This window comes from Rhinolophus sinicus, chromosome X (genome assembly GCF_036562045.2).
Source record: "Rhinolophus sinicus isolate RSC01 chromosome X, ASM3656204v1, whole genome shotgun sequence".
Lineage (NCBI taxonomy): Eukaryota > Metazoa > Chordata > Mammalia > Chiroptera > Rhinolophidae > Rhinolophus > Rhinolophus sinicus.
This window is the reverse complement of record NC_133768.1, coordinates 117,479,414-117,497,808: the sequence shown is the minus strand read 5'-3', so window position 1 is coordinate 117,497,808 and position 18,395 is coordinate 117,479,414. Positions and strand designations below refer to the sequence as shown.

General features: G+C 39.0%; 1 protein-coding gene across 4 annotated transcripts in view; it reads left to right on the top strand.

Moving 5' to 3' along the window:
- NEXMIF (neurite extension and migration factor) overlaps positions 1–18,395 on the top strand; it is a 126,630-nt gene that overhangs the window by 97,663 nt on the left and 10,572 nt on the right. For 3 of the 4 annotated variants that reach the window (XM_074323233.1, XM_074323232.1, XM_074323231.1), the window contains one exon: positions 17,546–17,671. In XM_074323233.1, the coding sequence (XP_074179334.1) occupies positions 17,593–17,671 (79 nt within the window). In that variant the 5' untranslated portion in view covers positions 17,546–17,592. Of the gene's footprint in view, positions 1–256; positions 277–17,545; positions 17,672–18,395 lie in introns of those variants that run through there. The other variant, XM_074323234.1, reaches the window with a different exon arrangement.

The following is an 18,395-nucleotide window of genomic DNA, read 5'->3' as shown; positions in this document are numbered from 1 at the left end:
AGTGTACTCTTTCTACTTAAAAAATGTGCCGTAAAACTGTGTGTTGTGTTACACTGGCAGCAGCCTCATACATCTCGTGTTTGCCGTGTCTCTTCATTGCATCATTTTCTCTTCTGCTTGATTTAATCTCCTGTTGTTTTATAAATTGAGTGTAGCCTAAGTGCAGTGTTTATACGTCTACAGCAGTGGACAGTACCGTCCTAGGCCTTCACATTCACTCCCCACTCACTCACTGCCTCACCAGAGTAACTTCCAGTCCTGCAGGCTCTATCCATGGTAAGTACACTGTATGGGTACACCACTTTTATCTTTTGTACTTTTACTGTGCCTTTTCTATATTTAGATATGTCTAGATGCACACATACTATTGTGTTGTATTTCCCTATGGTGTTCAGTACAGTAACATGCTGTCCAGGCTTGTAGCCTAAGAACAATAGGGTACACCATAGAGCCTGGCTGTGTAGTGGGCTGTACCATCTAGGTGTGTGTGAGTCACTGTGTGATGTTCACGCAACAACTTAACTGACTACCAATGCATTTTTGAGAATGTATGCCTGTTGTTAAGCTGTGCGTGACTGTATTTATTTTATACTTTAAGTTTTAACCTGATACTACCTCCTTTATTTTGTTGCTCAAATTGTTCCAGCTCTGACAATTGAGAATTCTTTCAGGTTGGCAACTGTGTCCCTTTAAAATGCCTCCTTTCTTACAATTTTTTAGTAATTCCTTATTTTCTGGTAGTACAAGACACTCTAGACTCATCTGATACTTCTCCTTCCCTAGTCCTCCTAGAATCAGCCATTTCTCCAAGGAACCCGAGTTCCTTTTATTGCGCAATTACATTTAGAATCCAAAATCTGGAAGTAGTCATTGTTACTGAGCTGTCATTGCTTCTAGGCTTTCTTACTATACAGAATTAGATAATGTATACATTCATATCTATAATTGTTTCTGTGTCCTCTATTCATTTGTATATATATTAAGCTAAACATGAGTTCATACTTATGTCTCCAACTCTAATCCACTACTACAGGGTTCATTCTAGCCTCCCTTTCTTGTTTATAACTTCCTTCTCTAATAGTGAGCAACCTAGCTTTCACTATCCACCATCCATTTATTTATTTGTTCAATACTAGTATACATGTAAATTAGTTTCAGAATTGTTCACTTATATCCTGTAAGAAACAAATTTATCAACTAGAGTACAATGTTTATATATTGTTCTTTTATTTTTATCCTTATAGTTTCCAGGTAAAACAAGATTTTCCAAAGTTAACTCAAGGGTGTACCCACACTCAGTGCAGTTGTGTAGTCCAGTTAGATTCATTTGTTGTAGTCTGCATTCCATCCTGGATCCCTAGACATCCTGGTTGATTTTTTAATTTGGAGACATTAATGCTCATTTTCGGTGAATTATAGCTCTATAGGTTTTTTTATATATATATATAGGTTTTGACAAATGCATAGTATCATGTACTCACCACTCTGGTACCATACAGAAGAGTTTTATTACTCTCAAAATTCCTCTGTGTATCCCCTTTGTTATTAACCATCCCCTTTCCCCCCAACGCCTGGAAATTACTGATACATATTCCATCCCTATGGTTTTACTTTTTCCAGGGTGTCTTATGAATAGAACCATAAAATATGTAGCCTTTTGTGTATGGCTTATGTCTCTTATCAAAATGTACTTATGAGTCATCCATGGTGTTGTGTGATTCAGTAGGTCTTTCAGAATTCCTTTTCATCACTGAATAATATTCCCTTGTAAAGATGTTTATCCATTCTCCTGCTGAAGGACATATTGATTGTTTATAGCTTTTGGAAATTATTAATAAAATTTCTATCAACATCTACATGCAGGTTTTTGTGTGGACATAAGTTTTCAATTCACTTGGGTATATATACCTAGGAGTGTACTAGCTGGATTGTATGGCACATCTATGTTTAAACTACTAACTGTTAACCGAATCCCTTTCCTAGTATTTTGACCTGTAGATGTATGTGTGGTGCAGTGGGGTATCTTCTGCTGAGCTCAATTGGAATAGAGATCACTTTCATACCATATATCACATAGATGAAAAATGGAACATCCACAGGATGTCTCCTCCCACGGGTACCAGGAAGGTGAAATTTCTGAAAATGACCGCTAGATGGCGAGGTACTTGTTGGCAGCCTGGGAGCTGTAAATCTTTGGAAGATTCTGGGAGACTGCTAAAATTTTATCACCCTCCTCTCTTCTCTTTTCTTGGTAAAGGGATATTTGAGCCACAACCAGGAAATAGAATACAAGATTTGTGGCTCTAGCATGTGCCTCCCTGCTGATTCAGGAAGTTAGCATTAGGTTTCACGTTGGCAAGCATTCCAACAGATAAGCTTGTGTAATGATAAACTTTGGGTTAGATAACAAGTTTTGACCTGGAATGGGGTATGCCACATCATGTCATGTTTGTGTCCCTTGCTGACCTCACTGCAAAGTAGAAGCTTGGAACCTTGATGCCTGAGTTCTACTAATGCTTAACCTCTTTTGGCCTCCTACCATGTGTCCCTGAAAATAAGACCTAGCCGGATCATCAGCTCTAATGAGTCTTTTGGAGCAAAAATTAATGTAAGACCTGGTATTATATTATATTATATTGTATTATATTATATTACACTATATTATATATAAGACTGGATCTTATAGTAAAATAAGACCGGGCTTTATATTAATTTTTGCTCCAAAAGATGCATTAGAGCTGGTGGTCTAGCTAGGTCTTATTTTCGGGGAAACACGGTATTCGTCATCTGTAAAATGGGGATAATAATACCGCCTCATTCACACTCACAGGGTTGTTGGCAGAAATCAACATAAGGTAAATAATATGAAATATACTAAAGAACTTTATAAATTTAACATCACACAAATGTGAATTATTAATTATTGATTAAATCAGACAGAATATAAAATGCTATACCTGTTAGGTGGTATCATGCATTAGAAAATCAGTATGGCAGGTACAATCTGTTTTCCCATGAGGAAAAATAGATATTTAGGGGGTGGCCGGTTAGCTCAGTTGGTTAGAGCGTGGTACTGGTAGCACCAAGATTGCCGGTGCCATCCCCACGTGGACCACTGTGAGCTGTTTGTGCCCTCCTTAAATAATATATAAATATAGAGATATTTAATTCTTAAAATGACCCAGTATTGGTGGGTGGCTAACTTTTTTTGTTGTTGTTCTAGCACTTGTAGAACATTGATGTGCCATACAATGCAGCTTGATTCCAGATTAAGCTGATTTTGTAGGGTAATTCCTTGCCTTTCCAAAACCCGCGTATTTCAGTTTACCAAGTAAACACTGGTGCACCCAGCAGATATTATTATTTTGGGTTCCAATTGGGATTCTTTACTGACTCTGGGCCTAGGTTAAGTACCTACGTTTGGTATGTACCAGGGTCCAGCATCCCGCAGCTTTAGAGGTGGCTTTCCCTTAGCCTAGCAATCATCTGTAGTTTCTTCAGCTCACAGCTCAAAGAAAGACTTGGCATCTAAGGAGGAGGAGTGTACATCTTCTCTTCACAGCAGCACAGAAACCAATAGTCATCAAAGCACTGTCAACATAGCTCCAATCGTTATCTTCCTCCAGTAAAAGGGGCATACGTAGCTTAACCGGAAATAGCTGGAAGGATGTGTGTGTGTGTGTGTGTGTGTGTGTGTGTGTGTGTGTGTGTGTATTATGAACAACCTTGTTTTCAGTTACCTACTTTTGTTTTGCCTCTAAATTCTGCATTTTCCCCTCCTCCTGTCAGAACTATTTAGTAAATATGTGCTTTTCTGTTGTTTATAAATGAAGGCAACGTCCTTAGTTTAGGAACGTTGTGTGCTCATCTGGCTAGGTGTGTATAGTTGTGTATGTGGGCAGGTGCTGGGCTTGGGATTGTAATCGTTCCTCAAAACTGGAGCTTTTAAATAAGAGCAAATGGTCTACCTATTGTCAGTCTGTGCCTGAAAATATCTTTAGTAATTGAGCTGTCTCTTCCTCCCCAGGTATCCCCTCCTATGTATGATAAGAAAAACAAAGTGCATGTGTTTAGTTGTCCCTTACCACTTTCTTAGAGGTTTTTCTATCTCTGGAGAAGCCAAATTCTATCCCCCCACACTGTACAATCAACCCAACATTCTTTGCATAGACAAACTTCTTTTCTGAGTGATAGCAATTTGTGAAAACTCCCACACATTGTAGTGAAACTGGAGTTGCTGATGCCATACTCACAGTATAAAGACCCTTTATGAAGCCATTGCCAAGGATAAGATTGATTGTTACACGGGTGGGTGTCTCCCCTCTTGCCCGGCTCACTGGAAAATTTTGATCGGGGTCTTGAAACTAACCCAGTGGTATTTTAATGTTGGAGGTAAAAGCAAGGCTGCAGCCTAATTCATTCATCTGCTTTAAAGAGTGTTCTCTTTAAAACATATACAATACTTTATAAATATTAAATTTCATAAAAGGGGATTCATTTTGTAAGTTTTATCTGTTATCCTTTGGGAGTTTAGAGGCAAAGTTATTTGTCTAAAACCTTCCATTCTTACCCTAATGGTCACACTAAACAAACCCAACCAGGATCTTTCTCAAATCCATATGTAGTTTTGTCTGTCAAGGCTTAGGCAGAATATCTGGGGGAAAGCATGTGTAGTACAACTAGTCATTCTTTAAAATGTCATTTTCTCCTTGTCCATGTATTCTTGCAGAGTGCCAATAGAGGCTGGACACCCTGGGATAAAAGCAAGGTTTAGGGAGAGAAGACCTAAATAGCATAGGGAACATTCTAAGGCCTGAGGTCCCAGGAGTCATACAAGTAAGCACCTCTGAGAATGTACAGGATTTGACCAACTCAGGCCTGTTGGATTAACTCTTTCCTTCCCAGGTAAATATGAAAACATATGAAATTATCGTGAATTTAATGTGCTGCTCTGTCATATATGGTAGGTAGATAGATATTACACAGCAGTACATGACATGTGTTAAATGTTTATTAAATGTAATATAATATATATCATAAAGATCAAGTGATATATCATACATATGCTACACAGTACATTAAATGCGAGGGATTATTATGATTACAAATGATTAATGGCAATTCCTCAGAACAGTGACTGTCAGGCCATAAAAAATCCCACTGAGGATTTTATGTTTCTCTGTGCTAGACAGAAATTTACCACTGGAAGCATCCTGTCCCAGTGCAGTAGCTACTGATAAGAAAGTACATTGTAAGCTGACGTAACTTTGGTGGTGGGGTGCATGTGAAGAGTATTTTAGGCTCTTCCTGTGCTTTATACCTGTGTGGCTGCTGTAGCCCTGCCCCACCCCAAGGACCCAAGAGGCGGTTGCCCTTACTCTGTGTGTGAGCTGAAAATCACTCATCTGTCTTAGAGGTATGAGTCGTGTCAATGCTCCTCCTCCAGTCCACCCTCTGCCACCTAATGTTCTGAGCATGATCTGAAGCTCTTTCTGAGCCCCCTATTGCAGGCAGAAGCAGACAGAGACTAGATGGACGCCATGCCATCAAGGGAGCCCGCTGCCTCCTGGCCCCAGCTTGTTATCATTTCTTAGAAGACCTTTTCCTACCTCTCTACCCAGTTAAAATAGCAGCCTTTGCATTTTATGGCATTTTATACTTTTCTAAGATTTTCCTTTGCAGCCTTTGCATTTTATACTTTTCTAAGATTTTCCTATACATTGTTTCATCCTAGTAATATTTTTGTTCATGCTCCAAGGCCAAATTGAACTTTTTTTTTTTGCCAAAGTCATTTAATGTAGTTACTGGCAAACCTAGAACTTGAATTCAGATTTTCTCCTAATTTCTCCTATTTTCAATTATCCACCACCCTGCTTTCATTATCCTGGCTTCTTACTGCAGAAAGGATGGAGATAAGCGAAGTGTGTGATGGTCAGGTGCGCTTAGACACACGGAGACAATTTCACTGAGTGAGATGCTAGCAGTGAAAGCACATAGGAAGGTGGGAGGAATTGTATGGGGCCAAGTCTCGAAAGCCATGCAGAAATGTTGGGATGCGATATGGTAGGAGATAAGGGCCCATGCAGATGGCCTACATGCGTGAAAGGTCTGTATTAGGGAGTACTTGAGTTTTCTGGTGTGCCAATCCTTCTGGAGGTTAGAAATGATGGCAGGGATCTAAGCCCCTCAACCTCCTGTTCCTGACTTGATCAACTCTGAATGTGAAATACGTTTTATTAAAATACTCTAACTTGCTCAGTAGCATATAATGTTAGTTGCCAAATTTCCCAACCTAAGGTCAAAAGGGGCCCTCTTACAAGTTTGGAAGTTTCTAAACTCTTTGTCATGGAAATGAGATTTTTGCCTTGCCTAGCAGATTCTGCCAGCTGCTAGAGGACCCTCTCTGGCACTCTAAATTGGTAAAGTTTCAAGTAAATGAAGCTCACCTGAAACTAATCACAAGCAAACAAAATAAAGCATGCGTCCTTAAGCCACCCTCCCCGCAACCTTTTTAACCTCTGGATTTAGGCTCTGGGGAACTCTATGATTCAACTACCATTTGGTTCAGGGCACTCAACTTCTTACCTACTGTCCCGGCTTTCAAATGTCTGTGTCCTTGCCCTGTACTAAAGAATAGCAAGTATCAAAAAACCATTGGTCTTCAGTAACAGCTACACCAAACCCTGGTAAGAAGGCAAATCTTAGTGTAAATTCCATATACACTGAACCTGAGGCTTGTCTCTTGTTCTCTGTCCCTCTACTCCACCTCTGACTCCCTCTCTCAAACACACTTCTTACACTTTCTTGTTCGATACCAATTGCATATTTGGACAAAAACACAAAACTCCTGCTCTCATCTGTACACACCACCAACCTCTCAGTTCGATTGTCTCTAGGGGAGATCCTAGCAACCTCTTCCAATATTCTTTTCCAACTAATATGCTCTTATTCTGTTTCTGGAGTGAGGTGGAGCTCCACCAAAGCTCAGAACTGTGGGAGCCAGTATGGAATAATACAAGGAGGATAGGTCTGAAGACTACATTTTGGACTTAGTTTTCTTTTAGCAGTTATCCAACCTTTACATTTCTCATACATTTAGGTGCCTTAAAGGTAAGCATAACTTCTCTGACTCTGAATTTGTTTCACCTTATATAAAAGAGAAGTAATACCTGCTTCATAGTTTTATTGCAGAGATCAAATAAAATAATAGCTATGAAATGTTTTATAACCTGTAAAGTTCTGTGAGGTGTCAGAACTTTATGTCAGGTGGTTTTAGTCAAGAAATGCCACAAAGCACAAAATGTTATCACATCCGTGAACCATGCTTCCAACTAAATTATGTTGTGTAGTTCCAGGCCTACTTACAGACCAAGGTTTACTTCGGTTCAGCTCACTTGGACATTTTGATTAAAGTTGACATTAGGAAAGAAAAAAATCCAACCTTTATCCATGTTCGATACAAAGTCCAATAGCAATTATATCACTTGAATGTAGTTAGATTTAATTTTCCTTTGGTATCTTGGTGGAATTCCCTCAAGAATGTCCAGGAATAATTAAGAGAGTGGCTCTGGTGCAGGAAGTACATTAAAGGTAATTAGTAAAATGTAACAAACTTAGATGAAAACTGAATCTACATTCCATCAGCCATTTCCAAGTATAAACTATATGAAATGTGTTTTGTGAGGTGGACTTTAGAGAAGCAGAGAGGAAGAAGGCAGGGAGAGGCTGCTGAGGATTTGATGCAGTAAGTCATGATGCGTCAGGAGATTGTAAGAGAATAGTGTGTTAGGAACAAGGGGGCTCAGAATGTTAAGTTATGTCTTATTTCATCAGTCAGAACTCTGACATCATAGGTGATTGTAATGAAGAAACGTGTCTGTCAGTCAGAAAGAAACTTTTTACATTAAATGGTTAGCTCAGAAGTTGAAAATGTAGTGGGTTCCCAGAGTTGAATCAATGAATGGTTTCTGCACCCAGCATGTTTCCATGTACCAGAATCCCTTTTCTCTAGGCGTTCTCAGAGATGGAGGACCCAGCATTGATGTTACTGGGACTAGGTTCAAAGGAAAGCCTATATTGTCTCTGAAAAGAAATTAAGAAAGTACCAAAGACAAACTGGACACACTACTGGCACACAAAGACTGTAAGCAAAGGGGAAGTCATGTGAAGATGAGAGAAAAATACTGAATTAGCAGTTAGGTCTTAATTACTCAAGAAAGTACTGTTTACTTTTACACACACGTGCACATACACGTGTGCATGCGCACATATGGCTGTTGATGTTAAATTCTGCATACTTCACAGGGCTTTTGTAAGGATTAAATGCAAATCAATATAAAGCTTGTAATACACAGTAAGGATTGATAAATGTTAATACCCTTGTTAGACATCATGGAATGATACGTCAGCTTAGTGTTGGGCCTTACTTGCATTCATCTAAATACAGCAAAACTTCTCCAGCTAGCTGTTTAAGTCATTGCTAATGTGTAGAATTTAACCCAGTCCCATCTGGCACTGGGGAAAGGCATGTTGCTGTACTTCTCTTTCCTATGACTCATAAGCTCACTATCCCTGCCCTCTTACTTGTATCTTGGCCTATAAATGAGGCTGCTTTCTTTCAACTTTAGTGGTGGTCCTTAGAGTTCAGAGGGAATTTGGGTTAGGTAAAGAGGTAGCCAGATTAAGACAAGAGTCAGCAATTGCATCACATTCATCTTGTTAACTAATTCAAGAAAAGTACCTAAAGTATCCAAAAGCTAAGGAGCATATTTTCAAGAGAGCTATTGTCTTATTTCTTCACCAAGAATGTTTTAGGTTGGCATGACAATGTACTTATATACCATACGTGACAAAGTACTTATATACCATATGTGACAGCAGAATGGATAATCCTGAGAATATTTTTTAAAAAGTAACTTCTCTAGTCACTGAAGATCTGATTTCTTTCAAGGTATCTGATGACCTACTAAGCACCCTTACTTTCATTATTTCTCTCATTTGAGTCCCCAACATCCTTGTTAAATAGAAATGGTAGGAATATTCATCTTCATTTTACAGGCTCACATATTAACAAATACGGTGAAACCATGACTAGAACCCAGAACCCCTGACTCCTAGTCTAGCATTCTCGTCTACAGTTCTGACTCTCATGATTCATCCTGAGTCCACCACTTTGATCATTTCACTTCCCTACTTAAAAATGTATTGAAGAAAGGATACCATTCATAACTTAGGGCCCACCCAGCCCCATCTCAACAACTTTATATTGTTACTTCCCTGGTCCTTAGTTTTCCCATCTGTAGAGATGATGATGCTTATTTTCCTGGCTCACAGTGTGGTAATTTTCAAGTGTCAGGATGGATGTTATGGTTTTACTGAACTGGAAAGCCCTCTATAGTCCTCTTACCATATTCACTTAATTCCTTAACTTTAATTAGAACTGGCAGTGGAAAAAGAATATGTCTGACTTTCTTAGCTGTACAAAAATGTGTTCTTGGACAAGACACTATTGTGCTGGAGGGTTTTTTTTTTGGTAAGTTTGACCTGACAAAAATACCTCAAATAAATGCTAACTCTTGATTTCAGATATTTTTCAGAACGGGAACCTACTACAACATCATATCTTTTCCTTCTTATTTTTCTTTCAAGGGATGAGTTATATCTAAAGAGGTCAACTTGATTATTTCGAGCAGTATGTTACTGAATTGAAGTTTCCCTATTGGTCCTGGGGTGAGTCAGTCCATTTGTATGGTCCCACCAGAGACTGGACCCCGGTACTCAGCCCGGGTACCTCATAAGCCTGTCATGACTGGCAAGTCTGTGAGCTTTGGAGTAACTCAGTACTACTGGGTGGACCTGAAAGAGCTACTTAACTTTTTGTAAGTCTCCATTTCCTTATCTATTGGAGGAGATAATAATATCTCATATGATCATTGTTTGAATTAAAGTAATATATTAAAAGTAATTAATAGATTAATATCACTCAATAAAGAGTAACCAGGTGAACTTGTGGATGGATTTCCTGGAGGAAGTCCTTCTGAGTGAATATCTTAGCAATAGGGAGGGTTATCAGCATCATATCTGAATATTAATGACACCATTATTATAGCTATCCATCCTTCCCAGCTGTGTTTAGTTGAGTAACAGATTTAGAAAGTGCAAACTTTAATGTATATTTTCTCCTGGGATTTCATCACCATCTGATTTATTTTTCTGGCTAAAAATTGTAATTGTAGCTTGATTTCCCCTCTTCCCCCATCTCAACAACTTTATATTATTACCTCCGTGGTCCTTAGTTTTCTCATCTGTAATTAGAGACAATCCCAACCATCCTCCCAAGAACTAGCTGCCTTTAAGAAATTTGAATAAGAAGCTGGTAGTGGAAATAGAGGGTTTTCTCTTTTCCCAAGGAGGAGCAGGAGAGGAAAGGTAGGAGAGGCTTTTATCATTAACTTTTGGGGGGCAGAAACCACTGGTCCCTCTCCCCTTTATTCTCCCTTTCTACCTAAAAGCCCCAATGCATTTTGGGTTTTTAAGATTGTCTGGATATGGGAAAAAGGCAAGATATGGTCGCCAGGATAACCCGAATGGCGAGGGACTAGTAAGTGGGGGGGGGGATAAAAATAGGATTAGACTAGGGCCATGTAAAGCCATCCAGTCTTCAGCCATGGGGGAATTCGGCTACATGGCGGAAGATAAGGTTTCTCAATTTATCTTAAACCATGTCCTGTCATGTTCTACAGCCAGCCACCCACCCGTGCTCCATTCAGCAAGACTTTGCAGCCACCAAATAGATTGTAGGAACTTTACCATTACCATTGCTTTTTGGTACCTCAAAATATAGAGATCAACAGGAAAGATGAGGGAAGGACCAGACTATCCCACTCAGGTAGTTCTCCTCTACCATCCTGCTGAATTGCTTTCAACACTGCTTTCTGTGCCCCCTGCCTTGAACTACACAAAGATCCTGGGGATTCCACCTCCCAATTTAAGACTATGCTGTCAGGAATTTTTTAAATGGTACCCTGGGCTGAGGAGGAAGTAGAAGATGAGAACCACCAGCTATGAGCCAGGTGCTATACTACTTCATATAGATATATAAATATATCAGTTCAGTCTCACAGCAACCCTATCAGATAACTATTACTTTTGTTTGACAGATGAGGAAAGTGGAGCTCAGAGAGTTCAAATGATGTTCCCAGCATCACATAGCTATTAAGTAGCAAAGCTGGGACTAGAAGCCAACGTGGTGACTTAATTCAATACTGATTAATTTATTTTCCCCACCCCTACTTCTACTTAGCTCCAAAGGAAGATAGTACCTTTTAAGAATTAGCTGTTATTACATCAGGTACCACCTGCCTCGAACTGAAGGCTAAGAGCAGAATTTTTTCTTTTTTTCTGTCTGCCTTTATTTCTTCATCATTTCCGAGGAAGATGCTAGTTTGTTTTCACAGTGTTGGCATTTGATTTTCATTTTCATTTTCAGGGTATGTTTGCACTTAATTGGCATGTTGTCTGCCTCCTGCCAACCTTCATTGTAATCGAGTCTGGGCTAGAAGTGGATTGAAGAGTACAGCCAAGTGCAGTGTCATGTCGTCAGGCTTTCAAACTGGAGAAACATGGCAGATTGTTTCTTAAGATTCTGTTTGAAGTATAGCATTCATCCAGTGCCCAAAGCCCCTTGTTCTTGAGAAAATCTCTCTGTCCTCTATAAAAGCATGCCTCATACTCCTCGCTGCTATGGGCCCATATCCCAGGTGGTACTTGGTGTCGGAGTGTGGGAATGTCTTCTGTTACTGTCTTTCTCACACACATGGCAGGGTAGCTTGAGTAGGTCCCAGTTTTATTAGTTTTGCTCTGTTTTCTTTTACACCTTTTTAAAAGCTCCTTGAATTCATTTCAGATTTGTACTACTGATTCTCTTACTGTCACATTTAATTATAAAGTATTAGAGTTAGAGTGATGTAGTCCAGCTTCTCTATCTAGTACTTACATCTGTTTCTTCTTGTTGCTGAACTGTTGCCCAGCCTCTGAATACTGCTAGTCACAGGGAAGTGTTTTTTCCTTTGCTTTGCCCCACCCCAAACACCCTTTTCATTTTTGGACATCTCCGTTGGTTCATATGTTTCACTTATTTTGTGATAGCTCTTCAGGTATTTAAAGGCAGAAAACATATTTCTTGAATTTTCTTCCCTGAGTTTAACATCAGTTTTGTGTCCCCTCGTTCTAGACATTTACCTCTAAATGGGTTTCAATTTCTCTATATCCCTTATCAGAGTTGACTGCAACATACATTTGTCCCCTTTCTGCCATCTTAATGACACTAAGTGTCCTTTTTTGTCCTTCTTTGTATTCCTGTAGATTAATCATTTTTTAAATGGTAGGTCATTATCACTGACAGACGATTTTAATTAAAACACATGCCTTTATCTTCTTCCCATGAACCCTCTTCCGCCCCCACAAAACCAGCATTTTAAGTTAGCATGGCGTTATGTGGCCTAACAGTGCCTGACATATGAAGTGCCTAAAAGGTCATCTTCTGTTGTTTTTGCCTTCCAGAGTAGTTGAATTAAATTCAAAGTCAGGATGTTTTTGAAATCTTAAATCTCTCTAGGGATGTTTTTCATAACATCTTCAAACTGGATAACACTACAATAAATGAAGTATGTTCCACTGGATTAAAAGGTTATTTCCCTGGTGTGTCAAGGTACCAGAGAACATGAAACCTCCCATTAGGCCCTGGACATCTCTGGCTGTCAGTGCAGCCATCCTGTCTCAGTGAAAACTTTAGCCCATCAAACTGAATCTTGAGTGACAGCAAGACAAAGAAAAGGAGTCAGAAATAAACAGAAGGGATTAGGGTCACTGATGAATTGAGGAATATGATTAGAAGAGGAAGGAAGACCCAAATGTTGAGCCACTGAGCTAGGACAAAAGTGCAGCCATTATAGCTGCTGCCCAAGAGCCTGATAGTGGGTGTGCACACGTGTGCGCACACACAGACACCACCTTTGTCTGGTAGCTCCCAAAAATAAAGGCAGGTGGAACACACAGAACCCTGACACCAGCAGCAGCTGCTTCTGACAGGATTGGGGTAGAAATGTACAATAATCAGAGGAATACAGGAAGGGACATGAGATCGAAGAGAGTAAAGAGTTCCCTCAATGTGTATATTTTATGCTCATCTCATTATTACACAAAAGTTAAATCAGAACTTTTCATATATGTGAATTTTTCCTTGTACATGTAATTTCGATTTTTTAATGAAAAAATTATATGACTCAAAATGAATCAAATGAATTATAGATTGCTCAAAGCTATAAGATCCTTATATATAGTCTAGTTCAGCTCCCTTATGGTATAGTGAATAAAACTTAGGAGCAGAGAGGGGAAAGAGCTTGTCTGAGGACACCCAGCTACTTAGAGTTGTACTTTGTCTATTATACCACATCACCTCTTCTATATGAGTTGTTTATACATATGTTTTGAGTTTTGGAATCTTTATCATGACAAATTAGATTCATATAGTACTTTTGAGATATATAGAATTCTTTAGTTTAACTGATCATCTCTTTTTCATGTTTCTCTCACCCTTAATATTTTTTAACTTATATGGCTCCTCATTTAAGCATGTTTTCTGTACAACAGACTCTGAGCACCTTGACAACATGTACTTAAAAGCACGATACCTCCATATTTCTAACTGCTATGTTCAAATCCTGGGAGGTACTAGCAAGTGGAATTAGCCAAGCAGCATTATGGATAAGAATGTACTCTTACCATTACTGATTGTGTGATCCATCACACTGACCGGACTTTAACTGGGAAGAATCAGACTAGACAGAGCTTGGCTAGCCTGGCCTGGAAACCTTCTGTGGACCTGTTTGCTATAGCACTCCCAACTGCTTGCTCCATGTCAGTCCCCAACCAAACCTATACATTTCCCATCTATAACGGCTTGCTGGCGAGTTGCCTCCTTTCCAGTATGACAGCCAGCATCCTTGTCAGCTTCATTATCCAGGTTGGACGTGACAGTTGAGCTTATTACTCACCTTGCTTTAATCTCATGAAAATCCTGCCACTCGTATTTCTGAGGCTAATCTGGCCTGGAAGCCAACCAGCACTAATGCTCCTTTCACAACTATCTATTAAGTCCTTGACCTCTCTCTTCTGTCTATATAGGAGAAGGATCTGAAAGGGAGGCTGAAAAGGGGAGGAAGGGAAAGAGTATGGGAAGGGGAGAAGGTTGGGGGAGGCATTCCAGGCAGACTGTCAAGTGCAAGACTCCTGAAAGCAAAAAATGGTCTAGTATATTAAAGGAACAGAGAAGGTTAGAATATTTGAGAGTAAGGGGGGAGGAGAACAGAATGAAAGGGGAATACAACTTGAGAAGTTGAAGATTGGTTGAGAAGCGTGTTATACGCAAGGCAAAAGAGAAATGTTTAAGGCAAGTTGTCAGGCCTATGATTCTGTGGCTGTTGTTCATGAAGTTCCTTTAGCCTGGAATGCCTTTCTCTCCTCGGTGCTTCCCCACCTCCTGAAAGACCATCCTTCAAGGTCCATCGCAAATGTTGCTGCTACTAGTGAAATGTTTCCTGACCTTGTGAGGTTGGCTTTACTAGGTTCCCTTTGTTTTTTTCAAAAGGGAAAACTGAGTATCATAGATAATAACTTGATGATCAATTATTTGGGGCTTTGTGCTCAGGCAATAATTATTGCACTTCAAAAAGTGCAATAATTTCTCTTCATTTGGAACTCCCATAGAAACTTTTTGCCTCTCTTTTACTGTATTATACATTTATTTACTATATATTTGTTAGAACTTGTCTATGGTTTGTTTTTCCCAGTAGACTGAGCACCTTGAGAACATGGATCTAGTCTGACTCACCTGTCTTTACTACGTACCATGAGCACAAATGGTGCCTACTCAGTTGCTGAATTGATTTAAACTGATATCCCAGGGATCAGCACTATTCAAATCCCAAAGGCTATGTCGTCCCAGGTCCATAGACATAAACGTAATTTACTTTCATGCCTTGCTTTTTTTTTCCAGTTGCAAAAGGCCAAGGGCAGCCCCCAACAGAAATGTTGGTGTGGGTCATCTAGACTCTGACACCTGAGACTCAAATGTCTTTGGGAAAGAGCATAGCAGCCTCCTGTGACAGGATCCTCAGACCCAACCCAAGGGAGAGACAGATAGGAAGGGTTGTTTTTCTGATTTAACTGAGCATTTCATGGCTTCCAAATACTTGTCTCCATGGTAATGTTACTTTATTGCCATTACAGTCAGCAAAGCAATTTGTTGTACATTATTCAAAAAGTATTAATCAATTTTAGCTCAAAATAGATTTTTAAAAACCCGCAGTTTGTCCCAAAATACCGATCACTGGGGAAAAGCTGAAGCAAGCACAGAGCTGTTTGTAGCCATAGAAAATTATAGTCCCTCTCCCAAATCATTTTTACAAGTAGCCAGGGTATAAATAAATACAAATGTGGGAAAATATATAGTTTTAGGTTGTCTCGTTTAGAGGTGAGATTTGAAAAGTTAATATCTATGATACTCAGTTTTCCTTTCTTTTAAAAAAATGGGAACCTAGTATAGCCAACCTCACAAGTTGATTATAAGTCCAAACTAAGACAACTTCTGTAGCTGTATGCAGCCTACCACCTAGTGGGCGTATTCACCCCCTTTCTTTCCCCTTCCCAACCCAATCTCTCACACCCCCTCCATCTCTTCTCTTGCCAAAGTGTGTTTCTTCTATTCTTAACTTCATAAGATTCCCTTTACTTCAGAGCTGTAAATCCTGGATGCTTGGACAGATTTTTCTGTTAGAGGACATTTATGTTCTTGTGCTGTCTGACAAGATTGGATAAGTCTTGATACTTAATTGTATTGCTCCTATATATATTTTATGGTACATTAATTTTTACTAATAACCAATACTTATCTGAGGCAGCTGTTCTTTATTTCATTACCTGAAAGGGGGGGGGGAGTATAGATCTGTAACGTGGAAATTTGTATTTCTGTCGCCTTTTTCGGGGCCAGGGGTTGGAAATGGTAAGAATTATAGAGAAAGCATTTTGTGTTTTAAGAAAACACATCTAGTCTCTTGGTCAGGAGACTTGGGTTCCTTTCATTGATCTGCCATTATGTTATCTTGTGACCTTATTTTACTTTTTGTTTCTCTATGCCTTGGTCTTCCTGGTGATAAAAATGGACTTCGTTGTTGCTAGCCTTATTAAGCATAAAGGATAAGAAGACACTAAATTATTGAAATCTACAAATAATCTGCCCCTTATCAAGTCCTTCCAAGATGGAATTAGTGGAGCAGTTAAAGAGGCGGTAAAATGATACCTGAAGTTCTATTGAGTTCCTTAAAAAGAAAAGTGCACAGAGTAATCCATGATGGCAGTATGAATCCATCTGACCTACAAGGTCGTCTCTGAGGCACAGGCTCAGCCATCTGATCTACTGACAGCCAAACAGCTATTACTAGAATCTCAATTGTATGCTCACTTATCCAAACACATGTATATACTATACAAGGTAGGTCCAGCATTGAGGAAACAGGAAGCAGGAAGCAGACAATTTTACATGATTCAATCTATATGATATTTTACCTATCTAAACATATTTCCTTATCTGTGAAAAAAGAAGTCTGTCTTAGGTAATCATCCAGTTTAAAACATGTTAGATGATCCTGGGTTTCCCCTAATATTTATATATCAGAATTGCAAGAATTTCTTCTCATGTTATACAAGACCTGACTTGAGCATAGCCAATAAACCACATGTGCCAGGGGAAAGAGAAAGAGATACTTACTTGTTACATTTACACAGAAAGAAGGGCTGGAGATTTCGAAAAGGTCTCCTATCATTTTGCATAAACCTACCATCCAGGTGGGTAAGCAGGTGATGAGGGGCTATAGGTATGTGTTCTATGCCCTGAAAATGCCAGATAATGCTTGGGATTTTTCATAAATTCCAGACATTCTTTGTAGTGACATTTGAAACTCTTGCTGTGGACTTCAAGGAAAGCTTGTTAACATCAGAGTAAGGTCCTGAAAGTTGAGAAAGAGGAATGATTTCTGTATCTCTTTCATCTTTAGCATGTGTGTGCATATCTGAATTGGCTTGTTTTTGAAGAGATTCAGATCATCTGAAGTAGAAATGAGGCAAACAGAAATAAAGCCAATCTCCAGAAAAACACACCCAGAGTTACTCTGGACTCCACTTTGCATCCTTCCTAATTGGTTAAATGTGTTACTGTCTGGAAGAAGGTGTAAGTTTTCAGATTTCAGCCCCATTCTCAGCCTGCTCATCTGCTTTTGAATAGTATGGTGGCCTAGAAGGGATACAAGGATCTAGGATGTGAGAATGAAGTGTGAGTGTCCAAAGTGACTTCTATGGTAGGTATAAAATATGAAACAAAAACAATCGCAGCAATGAAGCCAATCTGCAAACAAGTCAATTCCAGCGAAATAACCTTAAAGCAGAGAAAAAACAAGTTCAATGACTGATATTATATATTTGAAATGTGCAGGTTGGACAGCCTTTGGACTTGGAATGAAACAATAAGAGGTTCCATTCATGGATAACCAACAAGATAAGGCTGTTGTTGCCTCAGCCAACGGAGAAAACACTCTGATTAATGGGGTCAAAGAAAATGGTAAGTGCATTTAATTATAGTATATAATATCTCTACCAGTAGTCCTTTGTTATTGTTATAGGTTTTTAGTATCCACAAAGTTTGGGTAGCTTAGGTGTATGATGCCTCTGAGATTGAGGTTAATCCTAAACTTTATTCAACCAAATTTCTAAGTGGGCTACAAAGGTCTGTAAGACATATCTGATCCAAGCCCTTTGCTCTCCCAAATCATGTCTGTCAGATGAATACTTACCATATTTTGCTGTATATACTGCACACCCACGTTTTTGGCCCAAACTTTCAGGGAAAATAACCTTTTTTTTTTTAATTCAAAGTTTTGTTTGTTTACATTTAGGTACTTGGTTTTTGTATTATAAAGGAATTTTAGCATTTAATTTTTAGCATAATGGTACAAGAAATTTTATTGAACAAATAATTACAAAACACAAGAACAGATACAAGGTACAAGAAATTATATGTACTGGTAACACATTTACAATATGTACGCATCCCAGAAGGCCAAGAACCCAAGTTCATTGTAAGTTCCACAAAACAGACTATTGTATTCCAGGGTATTATTTTGCATACAGATATTGTTATTGATTTCTAGAGTTACACTTTTAACTCATAAGCATAAATAAAAGAAGTAAAAACATTTATATAGATACGGAATTAGCACTACCCATATATAATGCATATCCTTATTTTTCCCTCACAAATTTGGGCCTAAAAGTGCACATTATAC